At 40.7% G+C, this 23,116-nt stretch overlaps 1 protein-coding gene across 4 annotated transcripts in view; it reads right to left on the bottom strand.

Annotated features, from left to right (window-relative positions):
- The window catches only part of LOC126236883 (uncharacterized), a 177,273-nt gene that overhangs the window by 6,884 nt on the left and 147,273 nt on the right, over positions 1-23,116 (bottom strand). For 3 of the 4 annotated variants that reach the window (XM_049946511.1, XM_049946513.1, XM_049946512.1), the window contains exon 5: positions 19,749-19,948. In XM_049946511.1, coding sequence (XP_049802468.1) covers positions 19,749-19,948 — 200 coding nt within the window. Of the gene's footprint in view, positions 1-19,739; positions 19,949-23,116 lie in introns of all 4 variants that reach the window. The other variant, XM_049946514.1, reaches the window with a different exon arrangement.

The raw sequence follows: 23,116 nt of genomic DNA, 5'->3' as shown, positions 1-23,116 counted from the left end.
TAGCAGAAATGAAAGAGTAGAGAGACTAATTGAGTTTTGTAATAAATATCAGTTGGTAACAGTGAATACTCTCTTCAAGAATAACAAGAGGAGGAGGTACCTGGAAAAGGCCAGAAGACATGGGAAGATTCTTGTTGGATTATATCATTGTCAGACAGAGATTCCAAAATAAGATATCTGTTTGTAAGGTGTAGCAAGGAGCAGCTGTAGACTCTGATCACAATTTAGTAATGATGAAGAGTAGGCTGAAGTTTAAGAGACTAGTCGGAAATAAACTGTGTGCAAAGAAGTGGGGTATGGGAGTACAGCAGAGTCCCGCTAATCCGAACGTTCGGTTAATCCAAACATGAAAAATGTTAGTCTAAGTATGGAAAACTGGGCATTAAATTGCTGTACATATTCACTATTTTAATTTACACAGTACAGTAAACATGTATTAGAAAAATTAGCAAGAAAACATTCAGTTTAAACAATTCATAACAATGAAAGAAAAACTGTCAAACTTGCTAAAATACAGTGGACATTTTATCCCTACATTTTAGATGACAAAAACAGTCATTGTTTTTTTGGCATAATGAAGACAGTCTGTTATATGACGCATATCAGCAGGTATAGCAGTGGGCTTGTTGCCCCAAATAATGTAGCGCGAGGTCCAGGGCTTCTGCTGCGTGACTGTATGGCACCAGCTCTCCTTTGTCGCTTTCAGGCTCATTTTCACTTCCATCACAGCATTCCACTTCTTCCTGGTCTTGAGTCATAGCAGCAACTCAATCAGTGTCAGTAAGGCTCTCCACACATACCCCATCCGCTGCCATCCACTCATGTAGGTCTCCTTCACTAGCTTCTTCTGATCCAGGGATTGTCTGTATCATTTGGAGTAGATTTTCCTCTTCATTTTAAACTAGGTTGTTCTGAAATTCAAGAGATGTCCACAATTTTCTCCACGGTTTTCTCAGATAATTTTCTGAAATATTCTGCCATGCCTTAGGGGCCCAATAAACAACATCCTTCACTTTGGTCTTTATTTTTTTCCACTCAAGGAATGTTATCATTTTGGATCAGCATTCTTAAAAATTGTTTTCTGTAAATCAGTTTTAATGTTTGCAGTATGCCCTGGTGCATTGGCTGTAGAAATGGTGTAACATTCTGAGGCAAAAACTTCGCCATAATTTCTCCATCACATAATTCCTCAGTGCTGGCGCGTTATCAATCAAAAGGACTGCACGGGGAGAAAAATGACTTTCCTTAGAAAACTGTCAAACAGAGGGAACAAACTGGCCGTGAAACCATTCTTTGAACAGCTTACCACCCATCCATGCTTTTTTCTGGTTGCGATAATATATGGGCAGGGACTCCATGTTGCAGTTTTTAAAAGCTCTGGGCCTAGCAGATTTGCCGATCAGCATTAAAGGCAGCTTGTGATTACCAACAGTGTTGCTGCACGCTAATACAGTCACACGATCTTTGCACATTTTAAAACCAGGAGCATGGTCTTCTGTCTTTGATGCCAGGATTTTTGTTGGCAATGCCCTAAAATTAAGGTCAGTCTCATCAGCATTCTAAATTTGTTGGGGAGAATACTTTCCCTCTCTTATCATTTTTTTCAAACTCACTCAAGTATTCCTTCACTGTATCACGGTCAGAAGAAAGCTTCTCTCCAGTAATTGTTAGCTGATGGATTCCATGACCTTTTTTGAATCTGTCCAAGAAACCTGTACTCTCACTAAAAGACTCATCACCATTCATTAACTTGTTCAGGTAAACAGCCTTCTCCTGAATGAGTGTTCCCCTTTCTCATTCCTGCGTAAACCAAAGGAAAAGATCTTCATCCACTTTATCGTACTGAGACTGTTTCAAAGTCTGCCGAATTTTGAGTGTTTTTCCTGAAGACGTTGCACAGGACTGTTCAAGCTTCACTCGGTTCTTCTTCTAATCACAAATGGTTTTTTTCCAACACCCAGTTCCGTTGCCAATTTAGATACATTCTCACCATTGTCTTTCCACTTCAAAGCATTCAGTTTTTCTTTGAGAGTTAATGTTGTATGTTTTTGTTTACTCATGACAAAAATACGTACACCACTACACCTGAATGAATACAATAGAACTGTTATGCGTGCCAGTGATCGATAACTAACATAACCAGGCGTTTTGCGAACCAACTGGCAGTAAACTGACCTCAGACACTACAATGGCCTCAACAACGCCCAACAATAAGGGCACGGAGTGAGAATGAGCCATTGTTCTCACACTTGTTACCATGGTGTAATTTATCTGCTTGGTATACTTGATTCTAGAAACTCATCACTGTAATTCTGGCTAATTTGAACAAATCGGTAATCCGAACAAGGTCCGGTCCCAATTAGTTTGGATTAACGGGACTCTACTGTACTAAGGAATAAAGAGATACACTTGAAGTTCTGTGAGGCTATAGATACTGCATAATGAATAGCTCAGTAGGCAATTCAGTTGATGAGGAATGGGCATCTCTAAAAAGGGCAGTCACAGAAGTTGGAAAATGAAACATAAATACAAAGAAGGTAACTATGAAGAAACCATGGGTAACAGAAGGAATATTTCACTTGATTGACAAAAGAAGGAAATACGAACCTTAGGAATGAAATAAACAGGAAGCGCAGAAAAGCTAAGGTGGATAGGCTTCATGAAAAATGTAAAGAAATCGAAAAGAAATTATTGTCAGGAGGACCGACTCAGCATACAGAAAAGTAAAACAACCTTTGGTGACATTAAAAGCAAGAGTGGTAACATTAAGAGTTCAATGGGAATCACACTGTTAAATGCAGAGAAGAGGGCGGATAGGCGGAAAGAGTACATTGAAGGCCTCTTAGGGGGATGGACTTGTCTGATGACGTGATGGAAGAAGAAACAGGAGTCGACAGGGATGAGATGGAGATCCAATATTAGAATCAAAATTTAGAAGATCTTTGATCTTTGGATAACTTACGATCAAATAAGGCAGAAGTGACAGATAACATTTCATTGGCTAAGTGTCAACAAAATGATTATTCAGACTGGTGTGCACAATGTGTGGAACTGGCGATATACCATCTGACTTTTGTAAAAATATCATCCATACAATTTTGAAAATTGCAAGAGGTGACAAGTGCAGCAATTATTGCACACTCAGCTTAACATTTCATGCATCATAGTTGCTGACAAGAATAATATACAGAAGAATGGAAAAGAAAACTGAGAGTCTGTTAGATGAAGATTATTTTGGCTTTAGGAAAGGTAAAGGCACCAGAGAGGCAGTTCTGATGTTGTAGCTGATAATGGATGCAAGACTGAAGGAAAATCAATCTATATTTGTAGGATTTATTGATGTGGAAGAAGTGTTCAACAATGTAAAATGGTGCAAGGTATTCAAAATTATGAGAATAGTAGGGGTAAGCTATAGGAAAAGGAGGCTAATATACAGTATGTACAAGAATCAAGAGGGAAAAATAAGAGTGGAAGACCAAGAACGAAGTGCTTGGATTAAAAAGAGTGTATGACAGATATGTAGTATTTTGTTAAATCTATACATTGAAGAAGCAATGACATCAATAAAAGAAAGGTTCAAGAGTAGGATTAAAATTTAAGGTGAAAGGCTATCAACGATGAGGTTTGCTGGTGATAATGTTATCTTCAGTGGAAGTGAAGAACAACTTCCGGTTCTGTGGAATGGAGTGAATGATCTAATGAGTAAAGAATAGGAATTGAGAGTAAATTGAAGAAAGACAAAAGCAATGAGATATAGCAGAAATGAGAACCACAAGAAACTTAACATCAGAATCAGGGATGACGAAGCAGATGAAGTTAAGGAATTCTGCTACCTGGGCAGAAAAATAACCCATGATGGATGAAGCAAGGAGGACATAGAAAGCAGACTAGCTCTGCAGAAAGGGCATTCCTGGCCAAGAGAAGTCTGCTAGAATGAAACATAGACCTCAGGCCTTAATTTGAGGAAAACATTTATAAGAATGTATGTTCGGAGCGCAGCATTGGAGGGTAGTGAAACATGGACTGCGGGACAACTGGAGCAGATGAAAATTGAAGCATTTTAGATGTTGTGCTACAGAAGAATGTTGAAAATAATGTGTACTGATAAGATAAGGAATGAGGATGTTCTCCATAGAAGTGGTGAGGAAAGGAATATATGGAAAACACTGACAAGAAGAAGGGACAGACATCAGAAAATATCTTCCATGGTATTAGAGAGAGTTGTAGAGTGTAAAAACTGTAGAGCAAGACTGGAATACATCCAGCAAATAACTGAGGACATACACTGCAACTGCTACTCTGAGAGAGGAAAAAAAGAAAAAAAATTTAGTAGAACATAGAGATGACAGAACAGATGGAGCCATTGTACCGTCACTGTAAAAGCTACAGAATAATGAAATTGTGCAAATGAAGCAGTCCACATTGCCAGCCATTAACAAAAATAAAACCTCTCTTAAATGGCTTCATATTGACCACTGACTGTTTCATTTATTGCTGTACCCAATATTGCAATTTTTATCTTTGGTCATTTCAAGTGATTACAGATGCTGGAAACACAGTAGTAGTCAACATAAATGAAAAGAATAAAAATTGTGTGAGGTTTTATCCTACCAATCACATAGTAGTTGTATATGTGACAAGCCAGATGGTAAATGATCCAGAGACGCTCAGGTATTTTCATTGTCTTTATTAATGTTGACTACCGCTGAGCTTTCAGCACCTATAAACACTTTGAAATGATGTAAGGATGAAATTGCAATGTTAAATATTGTAATAAATGATACAGTCAATAATAAACACGAAGTTGTTCAAAAAATTCTACAAGACTCTGATCCCACAACAAATACAATTGTGAAAAATAAAGTTGTAGGTACACCTGTTTAGGAGTATAGTTATGGTACCTATCAATTTATAATGCACAGGATAAATGCAATCATAGCTGCATTTCAGCTTACAGATTGTACAATCAAATGTAACCCAAAATGAAATTTAACAATCTTTAAGACAGCAGACAAGCACCTATTAATCAGCTACAGAAAAAAAAACTATATTGCGATTTAAAAAAGCCAGCACTTCCTGAACATTTTAAACATTTCGTCTTTATTAGGAATAAAAAGTTAAGAACATATCCAACAGGGGATGAAAAGAGTCTGGAAGGAAGGCATCCATGCATCAATATGTGAACAATTTCCAAGATAATATTTAGACGTAATCATTTTGGAGGTAGCCTCTATAATGCAGCCTCCTATACATACAGATACAAGCTCTTTCATGTTTGAAAGCCTCGCTGTTGGGGATATGAGTTTTCAAGTAGTGTAAATAGCAGGAAACCACCTTATGAATGTCTGTGATAATAAAATCATAATGCAATGTTTATCTTGTGGAGTAAATATTGCACATTTGTGCGGTAAGTACTGTATAAAGTATCAGTTTCACTGACTTTTAGCACCTGATTAAGGATCTTGAATATTTCTCATGTATTCAGCCGGGTGGCGTCATCCAAAAGGTGCGATATTTCGGCAAGCCAACTTCCTGCTGTCTTCAAATGTTGTTGGAGTCTGACTGATCTAGTTTCTTCCCCCTTCCCGCAGCCTGCATGTTGATTCTTCCGTGCGGCTCGCAGCCAGTGGTGGGGGAAGCATGACACCGGGTGGTAGATGAAGCACTGTGCCTCATGACACATCATGAACTGCAGTCCTTCCACAGTCGTGGCCATGTGTAGATCTCGGACACCATGGTGACAATGCTTGTCCTGATGGGAGTGGATTTCTGCATAGACTGCTGATATGATTTGATCATACTGAAGGCTTGATCCCAGGCCTTGCTTAAAGGAAGGCTGCTGCCCTTGTTTATAAGCATGCCATGCAGTCATATCTCTGCTGCCTCTCTGATAACACAAAACCAGAAGGTATTCGATTGCTGATACACGTTTGTGCCATTGTTGTTCATGTCGTGTCCATGGGAGATGCAGTGCTCTGCCAAGGTGGACTTCGATGTTTGTACATTGTGTGGCGTTCACGCTCAGGGCATCTCTTCTGTATTGTCCGGGTGGTCTGGCCTACACATTTTCCCGCACTGGCAATGCATGTAGAAAACTCCCTGTTTCCTGAGTCCTAAGTCATCACTGACTAATCCTAATAAGGTTTTTGCCTTGTACAGAGGGCAAAATACACACTTGACCTTGCGTTTTCAATGTATTCTTCTGATCTGTGCTGATGGTACAATTGCCATCACAGCCAGTTTGTTTTTGTCCTTTGTAGGTTGTGTTCTCAGCTGCTTCAGTTTTAGGGCACATTTTATCTGGCAGTGGTTGTAACCGTTCATGTGGAACACACCCTGTAAAAGTTGCAGTTCAGCTGCTAAGCTGTCAAGGTCTGCGATTCCGTGTGGTCTATACCCCACTGACACCTTCTCATTGTGAAGGAGCATGACAGTTGGAGGCATGCAGGCACAAATCTGTAGGTGTCGGTTTACGGTAGACACTGTGTCCTAGTGTGCTATCTGGTCTTTGCTTGACGAGCACATCCAGGAATGGAAGCTGGTTGTTTTCTTCTACCACCATCGTTAAATTGATTTATTTACCTTTATTTACACATCAGGTTTTGTAGGACTAAACTGAGAAGCAAATCACCAAGGTCATGGAATGTGTCAGCACATTAAATTACAAGATAAAAGTAATAACAGATAAAATAAAATGTTTATGAATCCAAACAAAGTCAAGCCATAAGTTTAAGTAAACACAATCAACAATACAACACAAGAATCAGCTTAATTTTTCAAAGAACTTCTAAACAGAATAGAAGGAGTGAGTCATGACGAAACTCTTCAGTTTCAATTTGAAAGCACGTGGACTATTGCTAAGATTTTTGAATTCTTATGATAGCTTATTGAAAATGGATGTAGCAGTATACTGCAACAGAGTTAAGGAAGTTCAATCCAAATACAGGTTGGATTTCTGCCAAGTATTAACTAAGTGAAAGCTGCTAATTCTTGGGAATAAGCTGATATTGTTGACAAGAAACGACAATATAAAAAAAAAAATACCCAGACTAGCGAACAGTGGTCGACAAGAGGTTCTCAAACTTACACCACTTACTGCCCAAACCACCCATTTATGAGCCAAAAATATCCTTTTAGAATGAGAAGAGTTACCACAAAATATAATACCATATGACATAAGTGAATGAAAATAAGAAAGTAGACTAATTTTCGTGTTGAACCATCATTTACTTCAGATACTGTTCAAATTGGAAAAATGGCAGCATTAAGTCTTTGAACAAGATCCTGAACATGGGCTTTCTGTGACAGTTTATTATCTATCTGAACTTCTAGAAATTTCAACAATTCAGTTTCACTTATCATATGCCCATTCTGTAAAATTAAATTGTCAGGTTTTGTTGAATTGTGTGTTACAAACAGTAAAAACTGAGTCTTACTGTGATTTAGCATTAGTTTATCTTCCAAAAGCCATGAACTTATATCATGAACTGCACAATTTGAAACAGAGCCAATATTGCACACAACATCCTTTACTACCAAGCTAGTATCATCACCAAATGAAATATTTTAGAGTTGCCCATAATACCAGAGGGCATATCATTTGCATAAATAAGGAACAGGAGTTGTCCCAGCGCTGATCCCTGGGGCAACCCCCATTTGACCATATCCCACTCAGACCACACATCACAGCCATTCTCAACACTGTGAATAATGGCCTTTTGCTGTCTGTTGTTAATGTAAGAGGTGAACCAATTGTGAGCTACTCCCTGTATTCCATAATGGTCCAATTTCTGGAGCAATATTTTGTGATCAACACAATCAAATGCCTTAATTAAATCAAAAAATATGCCTAGTGTTTGAAACCTTTTGTTTAACCCATCCAGTACCTCACAGAAAACAGAGAATATAGCTTTTTCAGTTGTTAAATGACTTCTAAAGCCGAACTGTACATTTGATAGCAAATTATGTGATGCAAAATGATCAATTATCCTTACATACACAGCCTTTTCAATAACTTGAGCAAAACACTGATGGCATAGAAAGAGGTCTAAAATTGTCTACATTATCCCTTTCTCCCTTTTTATAAAGTGGATTTACTACTGAGTATTTTAATTTTTCAGGAAACTGACCATTCCTAAAGAAAAAATTACAAATATGGCTAGGTACAGGGCTAACATATGCAGCACAGTACTTTAATATTCTGCTAGGCACTCCATCATATCGATGAGTCCCTTAGTCTTCAGTGATTTAATTATTGACTTAATCTCCCCCTTGTCTATATTACAGCGGAGTATTTCAGACATTAATGTTAGAAAGGCATTTGCCAAGACAGTAATATGATTCCCTGTAGAAACTAAATTTTTATTTAATTCACCAGCAATGCTCAGAAAATGATTGTTAAATACTGTACATACATCTTTTATCCTGTGAATTAGCTATTCTTTTGCATACCACATAATCTTTGCCTTCCTAATAACATTTTAAGCACCTTACAATACTATTTGTAATGGGCCACTGTAGCTTGATTGTGACTACTTCTAACATTTTGATATAATTCCCACTTTATTCTACATGATATACTTGTCCCACTAGTCAGCCAACCAGGCTGCTTTTTATGGCTTGAACACTATTCAGAACATTCTAATGAAAATCAACTCTCAAACAACCAGAGAAATGTGTTAAGGAAAGCATTATATTTGTCATCTATGTTATCGGCAACTCTTGTTCCTTGACAATGTTTAAAAAACTCTCTATTGCCGCTGGATTAACTTCCTACATAGTTTGTAATTATATGTGACATTTGTTTGAGTACAAAAGCCTTTTAATGTTAAGATCTGAGCATCATGGTCTGAAAGGCCATTCACCCTTTTACTGACAGAAAGACACTTCCTGAGGCTGCTGGCCCACACCTCTACCGTGTGAACTACATATCAGTTGACTTCAGTCTAAGGAAGGTGCAGCTCTAACACCAACTACTACAGGAATTTGTCCATGAGTAGTCCCATGACCACCCACTACACTGTCACGTATAAGCTTTGCCGGCCTCCCCTTCCCGTGCCTATTGAGGTGCAGGCCACTCCTTGTGAAACCCAATCTACTGATAGACTCAACTGGAAATACTGCAATGTGACCCATGCCCTCTGCCATCAGTGCCTTTTCCAGCCACATGTTAACGCACCTAACAGCCGCATTTAGATGAAGCTGATCATAATGCTGAAACAGTTGCATGAAATGCAGATTAGTGCCACCAGTTTGAGAAGCTATTTTTACCAGGTCACCACCTACATCATATCCCATACCCCTATCAAGACTATTCCCTGTTCCACCCACTATTACTACCTGATCCTCTTTTGTAAAATTCCTACATGACTCTCCTATGCTGTCAGTCACCTGAGCCAACCCTGTACTAGGCTTCACAATGCTGGTGACCTGGCACTCACTCCCCAACACTTCCTGCAGCTGCTGGCCAACACCTCTACCATGTGAACTACCTAGCAGCAGAGACTTCTTCTTTCTGTTAGACTTTGCAACTGACTTCAGTCTGTTACTGTGAGTTCAGGTGCTGCAGAAAGTCTTGTAGGTAATGATGTCCATGCAGCCAGATTATGAATGCATCACCTACATATTATCACACGTGTTTAAGGAGTTACGCATTCTGACTACTGTTTCACAGTATATTTATTTGCTCATGAAGTTTGTTGTAAACAATCCACTGTAGTTCAAAAGGAGCAATGACGTATAGAATTACAGTACCAGAAGAAAAAAATTACATTCATTACTCCACATTAAGATTGTCTTTAGCACAAAAAAAAGGGATCAACAATGCAGCATCAAATGTTCATGACAAAACAGTGAGAAGGGCTACTTTTAAGTGGTCACAGTGGTGGCAACATAAACTGAATGTGAGGATAAAGATGCTCTATAAAATGGGTTGGTTTTGTATGGGATGCAGCTTGTGTATTGTCCAGATTGGCAGTTAAAATTAGACAGATAGTGGTGTGCTGACCTAGGTTTGATCCACTTGTAATTTAATACAAGTTCTAGAAGACTTTGGATCATTCTTATAACATTTATATGATTCTTGAAATTTTGAAATTATGTGTAAAGGAAGTGCTTGCTGTTCAGGAGGTAGTCCAGCTCAGTCTACATTTCATGTCATTTTCCTAAGAAAACTGCTTTCAGTATTAATGTTGGTTTTATTTGCTGAGACACTACCCCGACGCTGTAGAAACAATGCCATTGCCATCTATCAGTGAAAACCAGAACTCCTTGAATTGCAGCTGCTCTTGCAGCAAGGCGTTGCTGTCCAGCGGCTGCCAATGTTACATGGCAGAGGGTGTTCTGTGCCAATGTTATATGGCAGATGGTGCTTCTTGCTGATGTTGCATAGCGGAGGATATTACATACTGATGTTGTGTGGTAGAGGGTTCTTCATTCTAATGTGTGGCAGAGGTGATTATATCCTAATGATGAAGTGTGGGAGAGGGTGTTTTGTACCACTGTTACATAGCAGAGGGTGCTACGTACAAATGTTGTGTGGCAGAGGGTGCTTTGTAGCAATGTTACATTACAGAAAGTGCTTCCATTCACAGAAAAGTATTTTATATATATATAAAACACTGACAACCAGTTTTACATAATTTTTGAAACTATCTTTCCCTTTCAAGTGTTCCCAATGTAAATAATAACACTGGCATGCTACACTTAATTTATATCAGTGTTGTACAAGATTTTAATACAGGCTATATTTGCCAATGGTCTTTTTTGTGCTGTTAAGTGAGCATCTTAATTCTGTATAACCCACATGCCAGACTTAAGCCCATGAACAGAAACTGTGAAAAATATCACTAATTCTCAACCAAACTGGATGAATAATGAGTACTGAGTAGATGCAAAGAACAGCTAAGTTTTTAGCTGCTCTGGATGTAGAATAAAACTTTGTAACTAAGAATAAAAACCAGTTTCATGGAGAAAACTGAGAAAAAGTTCAACCATCAGCAAATTATCTGTCAATACTACAGGCAATGATTCCAGAAGTCCATACTTAGCATGGAGGGTCACAAGGAGTGGGCATTCCACCAAGATATGAGCTACTGTCTGTAAGGCTCCACAATCACAATGTGGGGTGGCTTGTTAAACAAAATAAAACTATGGGTTAACCATTATGACCGATGCAGAGACAAATAGGACTGTGGAAACCATCCAGGAGAGGCAGAAGGATGAGTGCGATGCTGCAGTAGTCTTATTGATTGTACATAATTTATTAGGTGAGGCAGCAGCCAACCAGATTTTGTTCCATTTCTGAGTTAGGAGAGATCTCATGTACACCCGCAAGTCTGCACCTGGGATCAGCAAAGCGAATGTGGAGCAATTAAGTGTTACTCCAGCCAAATGATCTGTCAGTTCATTCACCAGGATAACCACATGACTTTAGACCCAGTGAAAGACAATTGAGCAGGCAGCATAACAAAGGTCAGTGAGAAATTCATGAATAGTATACACCAAAGGGCGGCAAGAATAGCATCAGTCAGTAGCCTGAAGACTACTCATTGAGTCAGTATATACTGAAACACTGTCTGTTTAATAAAATGGAGGTCTCTGCTAATGATTGTCAGCTCTGTCATGTTCCCAGAAGTGAATGGCGTTTCATACCAGCAGGAGACATAAAACATGATCCATAGTTTTATAGCCATTGATGTAAAAGATGATATTACCCTACAACTCTATAAGAAGAGGATGTAACAGATGCCAAAACATCATGGGGGTGACAGACTTTAAGACCTTTAACAAGATCAGTCCTAATCCATGGCCTGGGCACCATCAAAGGCGAAGTGTGCGAGAAATTCAGGAAGCACAATCCACAGAGGGGAGATGGAGATCTTGGCAGAGGGAATGAGGCACATTCCATCTGGTAATTCCACCTGAGGGTAGATGGCAGCCGGCCGGGGTGGCCGAGCGGTTCTAGGCGCTTCAGTCTGGAACTGCGCGACCGCTGTGGTCGCAGGTTCGAATCCTGCCTCAGGTATGGATGTATGTGATGTCCTTAGGTTAGTTAAGTTTAAGTAGTTCTAGGTTCTAGGGGACTGATGACCTCAGATGTTAAGTCCCATAGTGCTCAGAGCCATTTGAACCATTTTTTTAGTGGCTGGCATGAGGACGACACCCCTCATATACAAAGAGAATGGGATATGTGGGATGATCAGGGAACTGCCAAATGGCACTTGCATAGGAGATCAAGAGCTGATGTCATCAATTCTGAAAACAGGAAGATTCGTGCTTCAACAAGGAGATTGTCTATTAAACTAGTCTGAAAGGAACCTGTGGCCAGATGCATGTCATGATGGTGGACTAGATCTAACAGTTTCAAAGTTGAAGGAGCTGGCAAACCATAAGCCTGGCAACCATAGTCCAGTTGGGATGAAAACCAGGCCAGATAACAGTAGCATGATCCACACCCCAAGATGTGCACAAGGAAGCAGGAAGCATTAAACTTCCACATACAGCTAGTCTTCAGCTGACAAATAGGGGCAGCCAGGTCAGCATTTTATCAAAAAGGAGGTTAAAGAAATGGGATGGTGCTAAAACATTCAGATGCCAGATACCTAAGTAGAGTTCTGGGTCAGGATGGACCATGGTGGCAGAAATGCATGAGCTGCATTTTTGTAGGAGAGATATGGAATCAATGGGAAAGAGCCCATGCAGAGACTTGCCAGATGGTACCTTGGAGCTGGAATCAGCACAGGCTACCAAGTGGGAGCCGTAAAAAATGAAAAATCTCAACATACAATGCAGGAGTGAAAAGTGGCCCGGCAGAGGTCACTACACTACTGATGGTGATGAGGAACAGAGTGACACTCAAAGAGCCCTACGGGATACTATTCTCCTGGACCTGTTTGGAGCAGAGTGAAGCCGGAACAACCTTTTTGATAAAAACTGACAAATAAAAATTAGTAGGAGGCCTCAAAAGCCCCAGTCATGGAGGTTAAGTAAAATTTGATGTCGTATGCCTTATGCAGGTCAAAAACGGTTGGTGTTTAGAAAAAGCCTGTTGGATTTTTTGTTTCCGACCTAAGCAGCAGATTGGCAGTTTTGGATCATCCACCCTGGAAACCACACTAATAGGGGAACAAAAGGCCCGAGACTCAAGAACTCAACATAATATGTGGGCAGCCATTCTTTCAAGCAGAGTACAATGGTCAGGCTAATCAGTCAGTAACTGTTGAGAGATGTTGGGTTCTTGCCTGGCTTAAGGACCGGAACAACTATGCTATCTTGCCAATGTGAGGGGAAGGCACCAGAGAGCCAAATATGGTTAAGACACTTAGGAGATGTTACCTTAGGGGAACATTCAGGTATTGGATCATGTGATTGCAAATTGAATCAGGGCCTGGGGTTGTGTTGTGGGACAAGGAAATAAGCTGAAGTAGTTCCCAGTCAATGAAGGGTTTATTACAGGATTCAGATTGGTGGGTAGTGAAACATAAGGAAACGTCTTCAACTTGTTGCTTCTGAAGTAGAAAAGTAGTCAGATAAGAAGAGAAAGCTGATGTTCTCACACAGAGGGTTGCAAGGTGTTCAGCAAGAACTGACAAATCAATACAATGACACCATGTATGACAAGATCCAGAACAGCTGTTGATCGTTGGTAGCCCATAAGACCAAAGAGCTGGCCCTGAGATGAAGACGTTTACGTTCCAGGGAGGACGCACAGAATGATCACATGACTGGCAGCCTGGTAAGGGATGAAGGGGCCAAGGGGACCGGTCACACTGCAGGACTACTGCCTGTCACCAGGGGAGACAGAACCACGTCCACAAATATCAGCTAAGAATCTGAGTGCATGGAGGGATGTGGAACCTTCAGGGGTACTGGAGATGTTTGCAATTTCTCCGCGCAAGGTAGTTACCACCAGTGGAGATTCATTAGCAGCTGACTGAGGTTTATGGTGAAGAGTTTATGTCCATTCAGCATGTCCGCAAATGGTGCAGGGCTTTTGCTGAGGGTCGGACAGAAGTTCACGATGAAGAATGAAGTGGAAAACCACCGATTTCGGATGCGATTGTCCAGGAGATCAACAGTGAGCAGCTCAAAGATCGGAGGGTCACTGTCTGTGAACTTGTTGAACGCATTCCTGAAGTTTCCCATGGCACAACTGAAAGAACTTTAACAGAAACACTGGGTTATCACAAGGTGTTTGCTTCCTGGGTCCCAGATGCTGACTGACGGACACAAGGAGCAATGTCTTGACTGTTTGCAAGTTTCTTCAATAATGGGTGGGGGGGGGGGGGGGGGGGCAAAAAGAGAAGTTGTTGGACTCTATCATCATGGGAGAGGAAACGTGTGTGTTTCATTACACCCCCAAAACAAAAACAACAATCTCATCAGTGGTATAATTCTGGTTCACCACCACCAAAGAAATTCAAACAATTACAGTCGGCAGGAAAGGTTATGGTGACTGTGTTTTGGGATTGGGATGGGGTATTTCTCATTGATTTCATGCAACCTGGGAAGACAGTAAACTCAGAGAGGTATTGTAAAACATTGACCAAACTTAGGTGAGCAATCCAGAAGTACCAGGAGTAAAATTGATGGAGGGAGTAGTGCTTCTTCATGACAATGCTCGACTCCATGTCTCTCATCAAACACAGGAGCTTAAGAAATCTTGGTGGACTGTTATGCCCCATCCCCCATACAGCCCGGAATTAGCCCCCAGCGATTATCACCTCTTCCCCAAGCTAAAGGAACACTTAGGTGGCAAATGCTTCAAGAGTGATGATGAAGTGCAAGCAGAAGTCACATGCTTCATCAACAGGTTGGCGGGAGACTTCATCGACTTAAGAACACGAAAGCCGGAGCACCATCTTCAAAACTGTGTCGAAAAAAATGGAGACTATGTTGATAAATAGACAAAAGTGTAAGCTTTTCAATTATGTATATTAATAACAATAAACAATGTTTTCTATTTGTAAAAAAAATATGGGAACCTTACTTTTGGTTCAACCTTTGTATGATCTTGTTTACTGAAGGAAAAAGTTGTTAAGATGACATTTTATAGAGACTTAATTGATATACAAAGAAATTCTGAGATTATTAAATACTGTTCAGTCTAGCTGTTTAACCAGTTTCATTTATACATATGTTCATTGTCTGCTAATCACATATACTTACCAAAATGGAAATAATTGTAAGTTTTTGGCTTACGAATAAGAGTGTGTGAAGTGTGCATGATACTTTAATTGCATTGCAGCATAATGACTCAGGATGGAGCTTTTGCTGGGTTGTTCATTAGGGTTTTTTTCCCTAGATTCTACTGGGAAAATGTAAGGAGAACTGCTATTTTTGATGTTATGATATAGCAATATTTTACTCCTTATTTATCACTGGCTACTGGAATTTTCAGGGCTGAGCATCCCTTTTCTCTGGCAGGAGCACTGTCTTGCTGTGTATAGCATCAACAGTGCTCCAGCACTATTAATCATGTACCATCTTAGTGTGCGCAGAGAGTCGTTGTTGGGCTTCAGAAAGGATGTGTTGTGTGAGCCATGTCATGGATAAATAGTATGAAGAATTTGCTAGGAACTATAATTAAAAGTTGAAAGTGTTACGTCAGTTTGTAGGAGAGAAGAGTATGAGTAACTTGGCTATTTTGCAGGTAGGCATTTGAGATTAGTTATGAGATTTGCAGTTGAACCAGTACTGTATTTGTGAATCAGTAACTTTTGTGGAAAAACACACTAATAGTAGAAAGTCGGTTGAAAAAGGTTCCATGATTAGTGATTATATGTTTCATTAATGTGAAAATGTGCAATGTAACAGTGGTTACTTCAGCATGAATGTCGAATGAGCTCAAGTGTTAACACAAGACTGGATGAGTTTAGACTTTGTTAGGGAAGTGTGTCAGTGTTTAAAGGGTCAATAAAACAAAGTAATTTGACTTGAATTGTTGTTATTTCAAAGTGACATTTTCCAATTTTCAACTGAAAAACTTTAATATCTGACAAGTATAAGATGTTCATATTAGGCACATGATCAGGTTATTTTGTAACAAAGCTTATTCTCTATGTAAAGCTCCCATACTCAAGTCTGTTAGCCACAAAATTAACAAAAATAACAGAGAGTGGAGCTTTAAACCTGTCGCTGTGACAGAGACAGTAACTTTACACACTGTTCTATGTGAATAAACAGCATTTCTGCAAGCCTGTAGCAAGAAATAAAAACTGTGAAGCACCTAGTGATTAGCTATGGAGTCTGTACTGATCTAGAGATAACAAGAGCAGATTTTCCAACTCGCTGGCACATCTGTGATAAGAGAGGACTTCTTGGAATGTGCTCTTACTACCAGCAATTCATAAAGGACTTCCATACCAAGGCACATTCCTTGCAAGAACTACTGCAGGGAGGTGCCAAATTATCCTGGAATGGGGTGTGAGAAAGATCTTTCCTTCTACTTAATGAGATGTTAACACCTACTTCTGTCCTAGCATTGTGTGACGAGAATGATGAGACAGAACCTCATACAATCACTACTGATTGTGGGATATTGGCACGTCTGGTAAAAATTCAGGAAAGTGCTGAAAGATGATAGCTTATGCTTCCAGTGTACTCTCAGAGTCCAAGAAAAAGTGCCTTGCAGCTGTTTGGGTCATCAATAAGTTCTGGCCATATTTATTTAACCATTCTCTGTTTTGAGGGACCTTCATCCTCCACACTGGCTGACTAGCCAAAAGGATTTACCAGGTTCACTGCTGAGTTGGACACTGAGGCTTCAGGAGTATGTCATCACAGTGGCTACAATAATGGATACAAGCACAAGGATACTTAATTTCTTTCAAGGAATCCTTTGGCAGGAAACAGCAGAGTGGACAAAATCTCTGTCATAGCTGCATTCAATGACACTGCTGCCGAACAGAGGGAAGAGCTAGCACTGCTTTGAAGAATGAGAAATTAACCAAAGGAAAATTCCAAATAAAGGAACATTGTATAAGAGTAACTATGATCCATTTCTGTGGAAATTGTAGCTCATCTATGGCCAGCTGTCTTGAAGTTTGTCTACAGTGGTCGAATCTGGTCACCTGGGGTTCACAAAGCCTCTAGACAAAATCAAATGCAGGTCACTGGCCACACTCTACTGATCTGTAAACACCATGTGAGTCACCACAAGATATGCCAGTGACTGAAGCATGTGCCAGAGTTACCTTTGGGCACCTTGTAACAACTCAGTCTGCAGTACTACCACATTTCACCAAACCAGAATGGACCTCTTGGGGAGGTTCGCGAAATAAAAAGAAACTATCTCACTTCCTAAGCTGTCACCTGAGAAGTGCCTAATACTGAAGTTCCAGAAAGAGCCATGTTCCTTACAGAAGACAACATTTTGAAGCATAGAGGAACCCATGTGATGCTGTCTGATCTAGAAAAAGTTTTCTGGTCCTGACCCATATCAGAAGGGATTTCACATTGTAATATCACCCACAGGATGACAACTGTCTATCACCCACAGTCAAATGGCTTCATAGAACATTTTAATCAGACCCTGGCAGATATGCTCTCAATGTACATGGATGTTGAATAGAGAGCTTAGGATACAATAATACCTGTCATTCCGTCATTTCATTCACTTACAATACAGTGAAGCAAGACACTTTAGGCCTCACATCTCTCCCTCTCTCTCTTTTTACTGCATGATCATGAGGATGAAATGACAATGGATATACTCTTCCCATTTCAACTAGACAATACTCAGAATGACTACATGAAACACCTCATAACTAGGACCTAAGAAGCAAGACAATGGCTCTTACACAGATCTTTGGCACCTAGGAGAAAACAGAGAACCAAGCACCAGCCAGTGACATACAGTCCAGGATACTTGGTATGGAGTCTTATGCCTGTGCAAAAAAGTTACTAAAGCACTGCTTTGAGCCACATCATATCTTTTGTCACTTGTTGGAGATCACAAACAAAGTTGAAGACTATGTCCCTTCAACAGAAAGATAAAAGTTCAGAGACATGGGCCATGTCCCCCCATATGAAGCCACGCTACAGTCCTGTGGTGTAAATAGATGATAGGGGCTTCCTGCTCAACAATCGTGAAGCTTTGATGGGGAGGGGGGCGGGGGTGGTAACTTTGCAAAAGTAGGCATAATGGGTGGAGAACAATCTGCAATCACTGGTTTTAAGAGAGGTTTATTACCTGTCTTGCTTATATTAATTTTTTAAATGACTGAATTCAGTTCTCACTGAACCAAAACTTCTCATTAAAAATATCAAGGGGGCTATCTTTGATGATATAGAGGATCACTGACAAAATCTCGATCCAGGGGGCTGTAGTCAGTTCCAATAAGAATTTCTGAACCAGCAGGTTGCTGTTTCTCTTGTAGAAGAAGCAATGCTGTGAGCTGTGCTGCAAGCAGTGTAGCATATCAGTTAGCATTGCTGGCTTGCTGCAAGTTGCCGTTTTGAACTCTACCATAAGCAGTTATTTGTTATTTAGTATTTATAATTTCTGGAAGGTTCTTGAGATATCTAATGTTCGTAATATCAACAATATAATGAAAAACAGATTGTTACTCACAATAAATATGATACATTGAGTTGCAGACAGGCACAATGAAATGGCTGTTACACATTTAGCTTTTGTCCCAAGTCTTCTTCAGAAAAGGAAACACACATACATATTCATTCATACAATAAGCAAATCTCACATACACATTACCACCATCTCTGGCAGCACTGACCAGAATGGCATATGTGTGCATGAGGTGCACTTGCTAGTGTGAATGAATATGTTTGTTCCCTTTTCTGAAGGTTTTAGCTAGAAGCTAAAATTGGAACAGTCTTTTCATTGTGCCTGTCTGAACTCAATGTATAACCTTTACAGTGGGTAGTAATCTATCTTTTTCCTTATATTGTTGGTACTCCATCCTGGAGTTTCCATCGTTTTTAATATTTTTACCCTCTTGAATATTCAGGGTTTGTATAAATAGCAACACACTTTGTCCAGGAGTTCAGTCCCATTCTGGTTGTATGTTGACGTCTGTAAAAATTGTGCTTCCGTTGTGAAGTGTTGTACTTCATTGATGACCCTAGTTTTGGATTTGGACTTGATTGTAGTTACATCACCACAGTGTAGTAGCTAAAATATAAATCACCTGTAATTATGTACATTATTATATCAGTTTTACAAGGAGCAATGGCCTGTCATTTAACATCTGTAAAATACCTTCCTGACTCCTTTATTGCTATTATCAGTATTAGATGTATGGGAAAAAGTAATAATGTTAGAATCTCAAACCTTATACCGAAGCAAATAACAGTAAAGTCTAACACAAATTCTTGAAGGAAGAGTCTAAAACTTAATCTTTAACGACATTCACAGGTTTAAGAAATATACAGTTGTTGAAACTCTGATACTCTTGCAGATAACACTACTGGAGATAAAAACATTGGAATGAACAAAGTAAACTACTCACCAAACAATAGGGATGAAGGATCTCTCTCTCTCTCTCTCTCTCTCTCTCTCTCTCTCTCTCTCTCTCTCTCTCTCTCTCACACACACACACACACACACACACACACACAGAGAGAGAGAGAGAGAGAGAGAGCGCTAAATTCTCCTGGCTCTGTAACGCAGTCACACCTGTTCAGAGTACGGCAATGGAGAATGTAACTGTGTGAACTGATTCTACAGCAAAAATGAATCTGAAAGATATAAGGCAATACTTAGAAATATTCCCTACCAGTCTTACCCTGTCTTTGCATCATATTTCTCTCCACTATTTGGGTAAACTATAAATGGTATTTTTTGATCTGCATCCTTGAGAAGGGATGAGACGTATGCTGGATTGACACAGTTTGTACCAACAGCAATAATCTGCTGTGGGTTATGCTTTAAGCATGATGCTACTGCTTCCCTGAACTTTTCTCCATGTGAAACATGATGATGATCCTGTAACAGAAATGTTATACTCTAAGAGGAGACTAGTAAAAAAACTTTATGTTTGTTACAGTATCACAGTACTTTCTGCTTGTATTGAATGCAACCATTAATGTGTTAATGCATACCAACCATACTATTTCATATCTACACTTAGCAGCTCAAATACATGCATACCAGACATTGCCAGGGGACTAATGGAACAGGATTTCAGTCCATGGCAGATACAGAAAAACCTCAAGGAGAGGGCACTAAAGATATATTGAGCTACCTTTACTTTACCATAATAAAAAATAATCAAGTCACATCCAAAGTATAAGAATGTTTTATTTAAACTAATTGTGCACATATAGAAGACAATGTCATCTTATGATATAAAAAATTACAATTGTGGTTCTCTTCCTTAAATGATGAATTCTGTGCACCTATTCTTCCTGGCAAATTGGTTAATTACATCACCAATAGGACAATCAATGTCAGGGTGAGTGTTCAACAGAGCTAAGCCATTAAGTCGATCGTACTCCATTGTCGACCACATCCATGTCTTTGTACGTCGCACTGCTGAAAAACTTCTTTCTACTGTAGCAATAGATGCAGGTAGACAAGCAAATATTTTTTACAGCATGTGCAAAGTAGGATAGTCAGATCTACGACAGACAGACAATGCTTGCATAACAGAATCACGATCATTAAGGACGTTTATGCTCGTTTGCTTGTATGGAAGCATCTCTTCCATTAGTCTGCTTTTAATCACAAAACAGTAGAATATTCGAGACTTTTCTTGAACAAATGCCAGACAGAATAACGTACTGAGATCACTAGAATGGCTGTGACTTCTCTCATAGGTATGTGTTAGCTATCTATGTGCCAGACAGAAACGTATTGTGGCTCCGATGAGATCGACACCAGTATCGATCTGAGCATCATCTTTGAACCTAGCAAAACATTATCTTTGTGTTGTTCCACCATCCAGTTCTCTGTATGCCTTACTTGTGTGAAGAGGTAAATAAATGAACTCCTGATTATAAGGTGTTGTTTGGTGTATCTCACCCGAGCATCCACCTCACTGGTGACCCCGAGTTGTAACATATTCCATTTTCGCCGTTTTACTGTGTCTGCGGCCTCCGCATTGGTTATTTTCGCACGTATTACATCAACACAACATTCGAACAATGGCTTCCGTCCAATGCCCAACGCCGGATTTTGTGATCGACATGCATCGTGTTGTGGGTGATGTACACCCGCCAGGACTGCAACACGATGCCTCTCACTCATCGATTACACACGTTTTCGTGCCTGCAACAATAAGTGAGTTTAGGAGTGTGCATGACTCCTGCTATCAGACACCTTTGTTCCCGCCACATGTGCCCTCCCTCATCAACGGTGAAGTTACCTCTTACGGATCTCCGTGCAGTGTGGGATCTATGCTGATTTCTGCAAATGCTCCGTTGAATAACCTACCACCACCAAGACAACGGTTTGCCACACCGCAATCCATGCAGTACCACGCGGATTCCTGCTACATGGCTGGAACTGCTTTGTTCACAGGCCAACCTCCTCAGCATCTGACCACGCCTGCGTCTGCCTCGGTTCAGCTTTAGCACATGCCTTCCTGCTTCAATACCTCGGCCTGCAACAGGAGCAATTACTTGTTATCTGTGCCTGACCTCCATCTCCGTCCTACTGCTACGCCTCAGTGTTTTGTGCCACGACATTCACCTTTTCTGCACACCGTTTTGAGTGAAGTGACTATGAACAGTGAACATTCACACATTTTGCCCAACGTTTGACATCATTTTCCTCACTGTGCTTTTGGACAGCCTGCACCTCTGCAGCCTCCCTGCAACATAAGTGGCTCCAATTCTGATCGCACATCAAGTTTCCCGCGGACTGGAATGTGTTTTCAAACTTTGAACTCGCGACGGATTGCACTCAACCACAATGCGTCACCTTTATGCTGCCACCCAACCAGCCGTTGTTGCCACATACCCTAGAGACACACTCTCCTGGAATATTGCAGCAATAACAGCTCGTTTCAAGCAGTGCCCCGACGAATTCAACGCACCCTGTTCTTCCGAATGTTCTACAACACTTACCAACACTACCGCCGTTCAATCCCAACAGGGCAACAACCTGGTTCAAACTTGTGGACAAAGTGTTTGACCATTTCAAACTCGACGAATCAACCAGATTTCTGTGCCTTATCACCCACCTGCACGACCAGGAGGACTTGATTGCTGATCTGTTTGACGCCCCGGACTCAGCTACCCGGTACACTCTAGCCAAAAAGACAGTTCTACGTCGGCTTGTGCACTCAACTGCGACAGCAATACGGCAAGTGCTCCACGTCGAGCAAGTAGGCAACGACAACCCTTCACAACTTTGGAGACAGCTACAGGCCCTGGTCAGTGATGATCTACTCTCTGACACAGCTCTCCTCGCCATCTGGACAGATAAACTACCTCCCCACATCCGCTTTGCTCCGGCTCAGAGGTCTCCCGAACCTGTCGATCAATGAATTACAACTGCTGACAAACTACATGAGGCATAACTGCTCTATTTCGCCAGCCACTGCCTACCTGGCAAGTCTCAGGTTCAGGCTCCTCGTCCTGCGGCCGGATGCCGCACTGTACCGACAGTTCCGCTCACTCCGGGACGCAGTATACAAACAGCTGGAACGTCACTGACTCCGCCCTCGGTGACGCCACCTCTGCAACCGAACCGGCTGCGGCATCTGAACCTTGGCCACTGCCTCTGGCAACAAACTTTCCACAGGAAATGCAGCCGCACTACCCATACTGTTACTTCCACACATGGTTTGGTGAGGCGGCACAGAACTGCAGACCACCCTGCTGCTTGCCAAACGCAAATCGCAGGTAGGTCCGGGAGCTGCCTCCTGTGCACAACATGACAGGCACCTCCCAATGCTCCATTCTGTCTGGGAACAATCGGATAATTACAAACGACTTTATATTAAAGACATTTCGTCGGGATACTTTTTCCTAGTGGACACAGGCACCGATGTTTTGCTGCTCCCTACGTCCTTAGTGTCGTCGAACATCCGCCCACATCATACTTCACTGCTAGCTGTGAATTCTACTAAACTACAATGCTCAGGTTCAACCTCCCACATCGTCTCACTCTCCGCAAACTGCAAACTCGTGTGGACTTTTTTAGTGT

This window comes from Schistocerca nitens, chromosome 2 (genome assembly GCF_023898315.1).
Source record: "Schistocerca nitens isolate TAMUIC-IGC-003100 chromosome 2, iqSchNite1.1, whole genome shotgun sequence".
Classification (NCBI taxonomy): domain Eukaryota; kingdom Metazoa; phylum Arthropoda; class Insecta; order Orthoptera; family Acrididae; genus Schistocerca; species Schistocerca nitens.
Note: the sequence above shows the minus strand (reverse complement) of the source record. Positions and strands in the feature narration are given on the sequence as shown.